The 13,116-nt window shown below is 51.7% G+C and overlaps 5 protein-coding genes across 5 annotated transcripts; 1 reads left to right on the forward strand and 4 right to left on the reverse strand.

Annotated features, from left to right (window-relative positions):
* Window positions 1-301: 301 nt before the first annotated feature.
* Window positions 302-1,868, reverse strand: J4E85_007946 (uncharacterized protein; the record flags this gene model as incomplete). The annotated part of the gene is made up of 5 exons (XM_051472176.1): window positions 302-388; window positions 446-907; window positions 957-1,373; window positions 1,421-1,722; window positions 1,781-1,868. The coding sequence occupies 5 exons, from the start codon at window positions 1,866-1,868 to the stop codon at window positions 302-304; spliced, it is 1,356 nt and encodes a 451-aa protein (XP_051324373.1).
* Window positions 1,869-3,191: 1,323 nt separating this feature from the next.
* Window positions 3,192-4,064, reverse strand: J4E85_007947 (uncharacterized protein; the record flags this gene model as incomplete). The annotated part of the gene is made up of 1 exon (XM_051472177.1): window positions 3,192-4,064. One exon carries the CDS (start codon window positions 4,062-4,064, stop codon window positions 3,192-3,194), a length of 873 nt encoding a protein of 290 aa, XP_051324374.1.
* A 964-nt stretch (window positions 4,065-5,028) lies between these two features.
* J4E85_007948 (uncharacterized protein) lies at window positions 5,029-7,136 on the forward strand (the record flags this gene model as incomplete). Its single annotated transcript, XM_051472178.1, has 3 exons — window positions 5,029-5,372; window positions 5,594-6,475; window positions 6,527-7,136. The coding sequence occupies 3 exons, from the start codon at window positions 5,029-5,031 to the stop codon at window positions 7,134-7,136; spliced, it is 1,836 nt and encodes a 611-aa protein (XP_051324375.1).
* Window positions 7,137-7,623: 487 nt separating this feature from the next.
* J4E85_007949 (uncharacterized protein) lies at window positions 7,624-9,159 on the reverse strand (the record flags this gene model as incomplete). The annotated part of the gene is made up of 1 exon (XM_051472179.1): window positions 7,624-9,159. One exon carries the CDS (start codon window positions 9,157-9,159, stop codon window positions 7,624-7,626), a length of 1,536 nt encoding a protein of 511 aa, XP_051324376.1.
* Window positions 9,160-10,881: 1,722 nt separating this feature from the next.
* Window positions 10,882-11,704, reverse strand: J4E85_007950 (uncharacterized protein; the record flags this gene model as incomplete). Its single annotated transcript, XM_051472180.1, has 2 exons — window positions 10,882-11,356; window positions 11,418-11,704. 2 exons carry the CDS (start codon window positions 11,702-11,704, stop codon window positions 10,882-10,884), a joined length of 762 nt encoding a protein of 253 aa, XP_051324377.1.
* Window positions 11,705-13,116: the final 1,412 nt, after the last annotated feature.

Here is a 13,116-nt window from a genome sequence, read left to right on the forward strand (position 1 = left end):
TGCGAGATACAGTTTGGTGCTTTTCTTTCCAAGAATTGGAACAGACGTATATGGAAGCGTGCTTTATTGCGGTATAAAGGACCTTCTTGGACTATGCTGTAGTCATTATGACACGTCAACGTGTGATATAAGAGACAGAAGATCAGCATACGTATGTTCATTGCGCATAGTATCCATCGGCAATAGAAGCATTCATGTCATAACCTGAAGCTACTTGCTACATCATGCAATGGGTAACGACATACTCAGCTCGAGCCAGGAATCTGAGCTCATCCTCTCTGAAAAGCGCACGTCGAGTCCCCTACGAAGGCGGCGCATCAGTATTCTGAGTCTTCTCCTTCCTCTGCACCCAGCCGAATCTCGGGGATCCGTTGTTCATATCGAATATCTAGATTGGCATATTAGCATAATGCCATCAAAGCGCGCAGGGCTCATAAAGACTTACAGCATACATAGCCTTCAACACAGCATCACCATAAATATCCATATCCATCGACCCCCTACTCTGAATACTCCCATAAACCGTGCCATCCCCCGCATCCGCAAACCCCAAATCCTCTTTCTGAAACGTCACCATGGCGTCTCCGATGGCGAGCTTGATATCGGGCAAGTCATCTGCAGAGGTGGAGGTAGGGAAGACGTAGCCTTGGTTGCTCTGGTCGTACTTTGCGCCGGGAATGGCTTTGTAGACGGCATCGACGAGGGCATCGTCCACGAGGCAGAGGGTGGTGCCAGTGTCCATGATAGAGGTGTTTCCGGATCGGTCGACGGTCTGGCCGTTGATGGTGGCGGATGTGGATTTGATCTGCCAGAAACCTTGGCTGTTATCGACATCGGCATAGTTGGGCTCGGACGCGCCGGAAGCGGTCATGACGTCTTGGTCGATGAAGCCGAAGGTGTAGAAACTCTGGTGTTGTGTTAGATGCGGACTTGGCGAAGTTGGGAGTAATGCTTACTTCTCCCTTGTCAGCCTCGTTCGTGTCGCGCCAGCTACCAAGGTACGCGGTGAAAAGCTGCTCCTTAGCGCTCTTCTGTGCGATGATGTTGTCGACTGGCGTCTTCTGCGGGGTTGGAGAAACAGTGTTGATGGAGCTGAACGCCAGACCAAGTAGTCCGCTGCCATTGCCCTCGGCAAATTGCTGCGAAAGCTCCTTTGCTAGCTCCACAGCTTGGTTCTCGACTTTGAGACCACCCAGGTTCACGACATCAGTACCGACGTCACCGCTTGCGGAAGAAGAGTCTCCATAAGAGATCTTCCATGTCTCACCGTCAAGTTTTTTGAATGTGCTTGACTTTGAGGGGTCGAAAGCGACCTGCTGCTTCGACGCATCTGCTGAACTGAGGATGTTTTTGGGGAGTTCGGTCGACCAGACCTGTATATCTTAGTAATGTGATCAAATCGTCAAAGAACACAACATACCCAAAGATCCGAAGATCCAGTATCGAAATCCAAGTAGATCTTCTGTTCGGGTGTTCCAACGCCGACTTCGCAGAGATACAAGGAGTCGTTCTGGATGTCCTCGGCGGGTACTTCACCTTCAGTCGGAGTGCCGTCGCTTGGGGCTGCGGCTTTACTTTGCGCACCACCTGGTGCCGATGCTTCGTTACGCTTCTTGAGAACGTAGCGTGATCGCATGCGGCCGCCGATTCGGCCGAACTTGCCTTGCTGCGACATGACCTTGGCTTGGAAGTACGGGCCAGGTTTTGTAGGGTGGAAGCCATCTGTGCATGTTAGTTTGAGACTAGACGGGGTTAAAGATGGAGGGAACAGGTGACGAACACTTTGTCATGGCATAGACGTAGCTTCTCACTCCAGCGGGCTTGTACGCTGGGCTACGGTGGACCGCAAGGCGTTGTAGAGATGCCATGGTGATGTTGGGTTGATGGATTTGATGGACTTGTGGATGTTGGTGGTGAGATTCTCGTTACAACACTGATGCAACAAGACAAAGTCGAGAAAGATTTACTTCCCTCGAAGCAGCGACAACGAGGCAGCATAAATACCTTCGTGCCTTCCAACCAACGCATGCATCACGCCCACCTTGAAAGAAGCAAACCTACCTGCCCAACCGCAAACGCTCCAATCACCAGCGCTCGACCAGGAACAGGCGGTCACACCGGCCGGATTGTCGCAGCCGCGATCATGGACCTACAAGCATGCGACCAAGCTTTCCAAGCTTTTATCAAGCTTTCGTTAAGCTCCGCGTGCCGCATATGGTGCGTCTGAAACAACGCATACGCAGATCACACGCACGATGATGCGCGATGGGAGTACGGCTGTGGCGTTTGCGCTGATAAGGATCCGGGCGGGAACAAAGGCAGCTACGGCTATGAGCGAACGGCCGAGGTATCGATGTAGTCGTGAATGCGAACGGCATTGGATGAGAGATCTGTGAACTTGTAAAGTAATCTGATTGCTCCGAGAGTGATGGGAAGCTTGCTTCAAGATGCCACTTGAGGCCCTATCGGAAGCCCCGCAGACAGCTCTCTGTCCCCGCGTTATGGATCTGCCGCGGGGCTGGAATGGCCGCGTGCATGCGCCATATCCCAGCGCAGATATCGAGAGAGGTTCTGGTTTGTGTCGTGTCTGGGCGTTGGCTGGTCCGCGTGTAGCGTTGTGTCTTTGTGGTGGTGTTTCGCAAGTCATTGGATGACGTCAATAGAGACGCGTCATCACTTGTAGATGCCAGGGGGCTAGCCGCCCGTGTCTCCTTGTCGCCATTACGCATTCCAACGTCGGCGGAGGCTTCGGCCATTACATTTCCCAATGACGAGAGACGACATGACCATGTGTTTCGTCCAAGGCCAGAGCTTTGGCGCATTGATGTCTCGTAGCGTTCCTGAGGTCGAAGTTCCTTCCAAGCTTGGGCTGCCTTCGCGCAACATCCAAGTAAAACGTATGTCATCAATAAGTCAGTTGCTTGTCGGATGGCGTGGGTTGATATTTGTTGACTGACCGCTCCATCTAGATATCTCTTGAGTAAAGTAGAGCAGTTTCCTAATTCCAGTCCGCTCTTCAGACAACAGATCCCTGTGGCGAAACTATGCAATCGAGGAAGGCCATCGACATGCTCCAGAACGCATCGCGCATGCGGAGGTGGAAGTAGAAAAGCTTGCGCAATCGAACGTGTCGAACCTTTGCAATCACGGGATACGCTATCGCAATCCTGCGGCCTCAGTACAGTCTTTTACTACCCTCGGGCGTTTGGAGCGGGCGCAGCGCAGAAGGTCGTCTTCATTATGTCCTTGGGAAAAGGAATAGCAGGCATCGACCCGACTTTGCTAACGGTCAACCCCCCAGCTTTGATTCCGAGCTTCATGGCCGACGCTATGTCTTGCTTCATGCCTGCCTGCTTTTGATGCACGAGTTCCACCGTGTAACCTCCAATAAAAGCATCAGAAGCTCCGGTAGTATCCACGACTGGAAAGCCTTTCCCTTGCTCGGCGGCGAATGTGTACTGCTGCCGTATACCTGACACTGGGTCCTTCTCCGATCCGACCACTCCAAGTTCAGCCATTGTGATCACCACACACGTAGCTCCATAGCTATGGAACTTCTCGCAGAGCTCTTGGTAGTGTTGACGTATATCCTTTTGCTGAACGAACCGATCGTCGAAGAGAACACCTTCGATGCCGTTCAAGATGTCGGCTTGTTGCTCATTCACTATGAAATGGTCGACTTGGAAGATCTCGTCTGGAACCGAGGATGTTGCTGGGGCCGCGTTGCAGATCGTCATTGCTTTGTGCTCCTTCGCCCACGCAAGCGCATGAACAACCATCTCTATGGGAATTTCTAGTGAGACGAGAACAACATTCGGGGTGATCTTAGGGTCGAATAAAGGTCCCGGAACGAAATTGCTGTAAGCCCCCCGTGTGACGATGACCGTGGAATCACCAGCAAGGTTCACGCCTATATGCGCGTACCCCGTGTCTTCCTCCTCAATAGTGCGGACGCCGTCGATGTTCACTTCGTTTTCCTTCAGTCCGGCTTTGATATCTTTGCCATTTCTGTCGCCCCCTACGACTCCGAACATGAAGACCTCTACGCCGGATGGAACAGACATCGCGTTATCCGGGCGATAGTCAGCTTGTAGCAAGAAGGCTCGGGGAACGCCACTCAGCCTCGCACAAGCTACAGCCTGATTGACACCATGGCCTCCCGGAAATCGCAGGCTTTTCGTTGTTACCACATGACTGCCAATACGAGGATGGCTATCGATGAGGTTGATGAAATCCATGTTCATTGAACCCACGACTGCGACTCTAGCTGTTGCAGTGCCAGCATCTGGTCCGGGGGGAGACATGGAACGGCGAAGGATAGCAGAATTAGGCGTGTTCGTCGACATCTCTAGAAAGTTTCGATAGATCGGTAATGGCTATCAAGGGTAAATCGATTAATCGCTGTTCTGAGATTCACTCGGGGGAGGTCTCAGTAACAACCAATTTGTGCAGTATCGCCATCGCATGTGCGCAAGACTCAGCCTTGGGCGCATGTAAAGCAGGCAACTAGGATGCGGAGCGGGGTCGCAAGTAATCGACGTTTCCAGTTCCTGATGCCCGTTAAGATACGTCATGAAGGTCAGAATGGCGAATGGAGTCGTTACACGATGTTGTGGCTGATGAGCATCTCCGTGCCGAGTCGCTCGGTTAGCTTCACAATGCATGAAGGCTGACCTCGGCGCATTCATCCAGGCTGTATCGCTTCAGCTGAATTCCGGTGAGACTTCATCCAGCCTGTCATTAAATAGAGCACATAGCTTGGCGCACGTCCTCCAGCGCCGCCGTCCAGATGCAGCCATTCAGCTTTCAGAGAGTACCGCCCATGCAGAAGCAACACCGGCCCAAGAGTATGTGGCTGACGATTGGTGCAGACTCTTTCTCATGGTTTCTGCTGTTCAGCTGTGGGAACAGATCCATACGCATAATTGCTGCCAAACACCAGTTCCATCGCGACATCGTCCAGCCCCGTATAAAGCCCGCAGCCTTCTACAGATTGGCGCCACCAAATCTTAGAAGTTCAAAGCTTCGATGACGCATTCCGTTCCGCAAGACATCGTCCAGGAATGGAACAAATCCCTCGGAGAAGACGTTCCAAAGCGATCGAATCTTCATGCCCGAGCGAAAGCGCTGTTTCTCCTCTGGGAAGATGCATCACCCGATCGAAGATCTGATTCTGAAGATCTGAAGTCATTGCTTGAACAGAGATACAAATTCGAAGCAGAGTCATTCGAGATCCCTCTGCAAGATCCTCAAACTGTTCTTCACGACCGTGTGCTTGCATTCATCGATTCTATCGACAGCAGCTCAGGTCTCGCTCTCGTTTACTACTCTGGACATGGGAACATCAAGAATGGCTCTCAGTTTTGGCTGCCGTAAGATATCGGACAGAAAATTACTTGATCGGCTACTAATATACATACAGAAACCCCGAATCGCAGCCACAGCCGCACCCAGAAGTGGAATGGTCCCCGTTACAAGAGACTTTTGAACTCAACTCATGTGATGTCGCACTTCTTTTCGACTGCAGCTATGCTCCGGCATCATCTGATGATCGTCATAGGAGAAGTAGCTCCTTCTTTCACTGTGTCACCAGAGTACCTATTGGGAGATTGGAGGTCCTTGCTACGCCGAGCGGCATAAGCGCAGAGGACTCGTCCTTCCGACGAGCCCTTATTGGAACCCTTTCCGAGGCGCATGGAGATTATGTCTATATCGACGAACTTCGGAAATCCATATACCGAAGGCTCGGCAATCCTTTCGACCCTGTATACGTCAAGCTATCCCGCGGCAACGACCGTTCAAGCATTGCCATCTTACCTTTGGAGAGAGTTGACATCGACTTGCTCATCAAAACGTCTATGGATGCTAGCAACCAGCAAGGTCTCAAACAATGGGCTGATAGAGCCCCAAGGCAAATCAAAGCATTCAAGTTCCTCCTCCCAGAGGAAGGGAGTGGTGATGGTAATCTGAATCATATGACAGCCCAAGTAGATGTGGCAAACTTGAACGACTTGGAAAACATCTCAAGCTGGACAAAGAAGCTCCCGTCGTTCGTTAAGGACATCACAATTCCAGGCTTGTTGCAGTCCACAAAAGCAAAGACCAGCAACGAACGTCTCAACGAATTCTGCCAAGTGTTCAACAAGAACAAGAGGCTTCATACGGACTTGGGCACGCGGGACGGAAGATACAGAAGAATCGTTGTCCTACCTTTGAAGTGGCTCAAAGATGGGTTCATCAATACGTCCATGATCTCTCAGGAGCTGCGCAAGTTTAGCGATGCTTTCAGGACAAATTTCGATAACTGCGAAGTAAAGCCGATCTTCGAGATACCCGCAGGTGAAGCACCACTATCCAAGGTCGTAAAGAGAATAATACAGATACTGGACGATCTGAGTAGCAGCGACCTGTTGATCGTCGCGTACAACGGTCATGGGTCGAAGACCAACCACCAATCCGGCCAATGTGTACTCTCGTAAGTATGTTCCCGGCCATTATCTACACTCGCTGACAGATCTGCTCCTAGAGGCGGAAATGGCTCGGAGATTAATTGGAACGCCGTGCAGCCTCATCTCTACGAGGCCACATGCGACGTGGTTCAGGTACTCGATTGTTGTTATGCCGGTAGCGCAATCAAGGCCGCGCCTCAAGGAAGGAACGAGATCTTGGCAGCCTGTGATCGTGAGGTGTCAACGCCCTGTGGTTCGGATTCCTACATGGAACGTTTCACAGCCATTCTTCTAGAACTGATACAGGAGGCGAAACCGTTCTCGTTGTCAACGGTGCAAGAGAGAATCAAGATCGCGACTGATCACCGTAACGTTGACATTGAGCAGCAGAAAGCGCAAGGACAACACGCCACTAGCGTGTTGGAACTGATACCACTTCCGGTTTACCAGTTGATTCCCGACTCTTCCAGCAGCATCACCTTGCGACCAAAGACTCTAGCTATTGATTATGAGTACGACGGTATGACTGGTCACAGAAGTTCGCAAGATGGCAATGAATTTGTTGGTTGGGCATATGCCAAAATTGCCGTATGTAGCGGAGACGATGGGAAAGACTGGAAGAACATGAGGGTCGCAAAGCTTTTCAACGGCGAGGAAATGTTGGGCGAGCTGCAGCGGGATACTTGAGATGAGGTTTATCCCGCCATAACCCTCGTTATTAGCTTTTACATCATGAGGATAGCTTGTGCGCACGTTGGCAAGTGGTGGTGTTTCGCAAGTCATGTAATGACGTCACTGGGTACGCGTCATCACTCGCACCTACCTGCCCTTAAGGAACTAGCAGCCATCTTCCTTTCTCCAGCCACCGAAGCACGCAGTGTTTGTAGAGCACAGATTTTGACGTTTGTTTTACTATATTTATGAGTAATGCGACGCTTGCATTTGTCATTTTATGAACTTCCATGTACTCTGAAAAGCACTACTTGGGTATATCTTGTAGTTTGAGTGACAGGCGCATCCCCTGCTTCTTGGAGACGATCAGATGTGTTCCAAATGATCAGGATCATCCGCACACTCGTAACGCTTCGGTCAAGTGAGTGACGCAACTAATAAGACAGACAAAAGGAAGAGAAAAGCAAAGAAGATAAAGAATCGACAACCACAGCACCCATCCTCACGCCGTCCTGGGCTTGAAGATCAGGTCACATCGATCGTGCCTGCTTCTGTATCCATTCGCCTCAAAGGGCGCCATCGCCTCCGGCGTTGTCTCCGGCGCAAGTTCAACCTTGAACGCCCTGAACGTAGCCGCCAAGATGACCCTCATCTGGTATGTTGCCATGTTGCCTCCTGGGCAGCGTCTCGCACCTACGCCAAAAGGAACGAGATGCTTCTTCCGCTCAGCGCTGTATTCATCTTCGACGAGCCATCGTCGCGGGTTGTAGGTATCGAAGTCGGGGAAGAGGTCGGGACGCTGGCGAGACATGCTGAGAGACTGTGTGGTGACGACCGTGCCGGCGGGGAGGTGGTGACCAAGGACGTTGATACCCCCATCTGGAACGAGGCGGGAACCTGTAAGGGCGACTGGTGGGCGGAAACGCAGACCTTCGTTGATGCATGCACAGAGAAGTTTGCAGGAGTCAAGCTCCTCGTAGCCCTCGTGTGCGGCAACTTCCTCGTACAGCTCTTCTTGAAGGCTTGGGTTCTTTGATAACTCGTAGTATATAAAGGCGAGAGCTGATGAAGTTGTTTCGGTAGCAGCAAGTACCTGGCCTGCCATCTCTGCACCGATCTCTGGGTCTGTCCATGATTCCTCGAGGGGGTACTTTGCGTCTGGGTCAGTGAAGAGTTGGAAGACGTTGGCGGTTGAGTCCTCGGCTATAGCCTTGGCCTGCTTGCACAGCTCTGCGCCTAGGTCGAAGAGCTTGTCACTGGATCGTACGCGGAAACGTGGATGGGCGAATGGGCCGTATTGGAGCCATGTGAATAGCCATTCTGGGAGGCACAGGCGCCAAACAACGAGGAAGTTGTACTCGCCGACAACGTGTGGGAATTCGTCAGACTCCAGGTCGACACCTGTGCCGCCCATGACGACTTGGGAGTTCTTGAGTGTGCAAATGCGCAGGTGATAGACGATGTCTTCGGACTTCTGACCCTCTGTCTTCCCGAGATTGCGAACCATGGCTTCGATGTTGGTGACGAAGGTGTCGTGCCAGAACTTCATGTTCTTTGTTGTGGTAGCAATCATGACGGGGTGACGTCTTTGCCGCGCGATGGGATGTTGAGGGTACGTGACAGTCCAGTCATGGCCGCCGACACGAAGGGCTCGGATAGATTTTGGCGAAGTGTCGAGATCTTTCCTGACGAAGATCTTCTCCACTGACTCGGAATCGTTGAGAATAACGAGATTCGGTGCGATCCTGACGATGGGTCCATACTTTGTCATGAGCTTGTCTGCCTCAAAGGACAGTCTGCCATGCCAACGCTGCCACCTGATCCAGGCTGATGTTGCTGAACTGATCCAAGGTCCGGGTATGGCCCGCAGAGGGTCGATGTGGGCCCGGTAGATCATTTTGGTGATCTGGGTAATAGCCATCAGGACCACAATGGCCCCGACGAGCTTCCAGCGAAGCACGTAGGCATTTGACATTGCGCCTTGAACAAGGCTGGGCTTGTCAGTGACCAGCAGGTCGTGAATAGTTTCGTTCAACATGATGAAGAATGCAAAGATTGGTCTTCAGGCAATGAAGTACAGATGGATAAGCACGGGACGGCATTATATACTTTTCTCTGAGAATTGAACCTGTATCACCGTTACTCACATTACCTTTTGCCTCGACTGGGAGCCATGTGCGATCGAAGTCAATCCTACCAGCCCGGCACCCGAAGGACCCTGATCCCCGCAGACCCTGGAGCCTCAAAGTTCGGACCTATCTCAAACCTTATACAAAAAAAGGTTTCGGTAGTTGATGTCACAAAGACGCTGAGAATAACTGTGCACTAGAAGTCTACTGGCTGATGGAAGTATACTACCAGGCAACCGAGATTTTGAGGCGGCCTTGGTAACTTCTGCGCTTTGCGAACTGCGTACGATGACCTGATGGTTCCTCCGCAGCTATGGTGACGGACGGCAGTTGAGAGAAAGGAATGTTCGCAGCCGAGGCAAGTGGCAATGTCAATCATGTGGAGAGCACACAGAAGGCCCGACGTGTCGCGATGAAGTACCGAAGCACTGTTGTATGTTCGCCTTGGGTGCCTAGTTAGGTGATGATCGATCCTCCAAGGGCTCTTGCTATTGAACGAGCACCCGTGTTTTGAAGCGTAGCCAACGACGTGAGGGTTAAAGCACCAATAAGGCTACCGGAAAGCTGGGCAGCAGAGCGCCGTTACGCCCCAAGAGCGTAGGGTATGCCGTTGATGATCTCAAGTTGATTAATGCCCGATAATGCGGTGGAGAACGAGTTGCTAAGTCAGCGTAGTTAGAATTACTCATGTTCGCAAAGGGTGAGTGTCGTGGTGATCGCTGACTCCGACGCGTAGACATCGTACTGACCTCGCCGAACCTCGAGGGTGTGTATGTAGGACCTGGCGAAGTTGGAGGCGCCAATCCACGAGCGCTCATTTCACATGAAAGATAGTATTCGTGCCCAATGTGGGCCCATAATTATTCGACCGAAGTGGCGCACAATACGAAGCTCATGCTGCTGCTTCAAGAAGCGAGTGCTTCAGCGTTGAGGGTATCGAATGGCGCCGTTAATGACATCGCGGGGTTAATAAAGTTGTGGTCATGTAAACTATGCGGTGCATAGTTGGCCAATCTCCCAAGAGAGTTCTATTTCTGTTAGAGAAGTCTAAATTTGTGCACATGGGACTTTTGGTGAAAGCCAATATTGAAGCGATGAACGCACAATCAGGTTTGTTTGCCTTGGGCAACAGTTTTGCGTTGCGCTACCACACGACGTCTAGGAGCAAACAAGGACGTTGGAGTAAGACGGTTTCATCAGTACTGTTGTACGTCGTGCAGACGAACGTTCTGTGCTGTACTGTAGGGATCACGCTGCCCGTTCGGCGCGTTCACGGGCGCTTACCAGGGCATACATCCGCGATGCGCATGAACAGGAGATCGGCAGGAGGCTTCGATAAGTTGGAGACAACTGTATGTGTGGAATCTGGAGACGAGCTTTGACATGGCGCTCACGGTCGTTGTTGAGCTGACTAGGAAGGTCGGAAGGCTGGGCACGCGAGAGCGAGAGAACAGGGCACGCTTTACCGTTTCGGGCGTTCCGACACGCGTTCCGCAAGCCTATGATAAGCATAGACCATTTGACGTCACTGACCCCGGTCCTCGAATCTCTCCTTCCCATCTTCGCTACCAGACCTCGCTTCATTTTCCCATCGAACGCATCTTCCCGTCTGCCTTTCGGTCCGTCCCAGATTATTCATCCCGTTTCTTGAGTTGCTCCGAGTCGTTGTCAGCAAGGTGGACCTCATGTCCGCGCAACACCCCATCAGATCGCGGCTTCGGCAAATAGTTCGCAACCACTGGCATCAATGCAGCGATCAACACGCCAAGCCATAGAACGGCAGTCGATACGGCAAATCCCTTCAAGTTGCGTGGTCCCTCAGCGCTGGGCCACAGAAAGCTGCCATATATGAAACTCGTGTGACCAAAGGAGTTGACCAGCGCGATGGCTATCGATCGCTTGCGTGCTGGTTGGGACATGACCTCGCTTGTCCAGTTGAGAATTAGAGGAACCGTTGTGTACATCGCACCAGTCTGCAGGCATAGCATGGCATATTTGACTGCGCTATTGCTGACAAGAAGAGCTACTAAAGTAGCAACTCCGGCGAAAGCGAGAAGACCAGCGTTGTGCCATCTTCGGTCTTCGGTCTTGTCAGAAGTCCAGGACCTACCAATCGGTGTACGATTAGTGGATGTCTCTTCCCGTGCCTTTACAAGGGTTTACTCACCAGAACAGCTGAAACACGGCACCACAACTCCAGATGGGTACCGTCATCCATTGGGCACTGGTGCTTGTGTAACCCATTCCTCGAAGCATGGTCGGAATGAAGTACGAAACGGTCAAGGCCAAGCAGTTCGAGGTGTAGATGACCATGAAGAGATATGTCCGTCCATCTCTAATCACTGCAAGGAAGGCTTCGAATGGGGTGAGAGCTGCCTCGTCGGTGTCCCAAGATTGGTCTCGATCGCGGAGGATGCGAACATGGGCAAGAAGGCGTTGTTCCGGTGAAAGCATCTTGGATTCGATCGGCCAGTTGGGAAGGATTAAATACACTGATATGTACGACATGTTAGCAGTGCTCATACCTTCTGCGCGTGGCGATCACTCACGCCCGAAGCCACAGGCAATGGTAATGATACTCTCGATTATGAGCAGCCATCGCCAGCCCGGAATACCACGAGCACCGTCCAGGCTGGAAATTATGGCACCTGCCATGATACCACCCAGCGCTGGAGATACGCAGCCGGAGGTGTAGAAGATGCAAAAGCGCTTGCCTGGAGGATTACGTTAGCCACATGTCAGATTCCGAAGAGGCTGGCTAGGTACTCACCAACTTCTTTCTTCGTGTACCAGCAGGTCAGGATGAATAACGCGCCTGGATACAGTCCGGCCTCGATTGCGCCCAGAAAGAAACGTCCAATGAGGAGTCCTGTTGCGCTCTTTGTCTGCGACATTCCGAGGACTACGCATCCCCAGACCCACACAATCGTGGCTAAACCGACATTTATGAGTATTGACTCAGCATCGTTCGGCTGACTGGGTACGCTTACACAAATAGATCGACGGTTTTACCTTCATGAGGATCATGTTCGAAGGAACCTCGAAGATAACGTAGGCCACAAAGAAGAGAGATACGAGCATTGCGTATTCTACACACCGTCAGCTACCTCACCTCGGACACTATTGTGTGGTCTGTATTGGCAAACGTACGATTATCCGACAGGCCAAGTTCCTCACTCATGCCCGCCGCGTTGGCGTTGGCAATGTTGCTCCTGTCGAGATGGGCAAGTATGTACATCCACCAAAGGATTGGTAGCAAGATGAAGTCAATCTTTCGGACCAAGCGTTTTTCTTCCACAGTATCTGGCACATAGCCTTGCAGTGCTGCTATGATTGCCGCATCTTCGGCCTCTCCATATTGTATTTTCGGGGTTTTCTCATCGCTTGGATCAGAGGCAACTCGTTGTGCCAGATCCGGTGCTTCACCATCTTTGGAAGTCATGATCTTCGATCGTTGAGGCTTGCAGGGGGGACAGGGCGCCCGAGGAACAACACGAGAATAGTGAAGCCAGGCAACTGACAGAAACAGCAGATTCACAGCATATACATTAGTGCTACGTCGAACGGCTGCAACCTTCCCGCCATCTATCTGTATGGCACCCGTTGACAGCTCGATGTTATCGCAATCCTACTCACGACGTAATCAGACCGCCACTGTTGCGAAACCATGACCCCGCTTCCTATCTATCTCTATCAGCTTAGTAAAACCCAACAGGATTGTGAGTGGGCGTGTCCCAAAGCAATGCTGGCATCATGATCATGCGGAGTTCGCCAAGACAAGGCCCCTACCTGGCCAAGATGCAAGTGGAGCAGCGCTTATCATACCCGACAATTCGCTCGACTCTGTCCCCGAAATTACCATGACA

Source organism: Alternaria conjuncta, assembly GCF_024043145.1.
Source record: "Alternaria conjuncta strain BMP 0040 chromosome Unknown scaffold_11, whole genome shotgun sequence".
Classification (NCBI taxonomy): Eukaryota; Fungi; Ascomycota; class Dothideomycetes; order Pleosporales; family Pleosporaceae; genus Alternaria; species Alternaria conjuncta.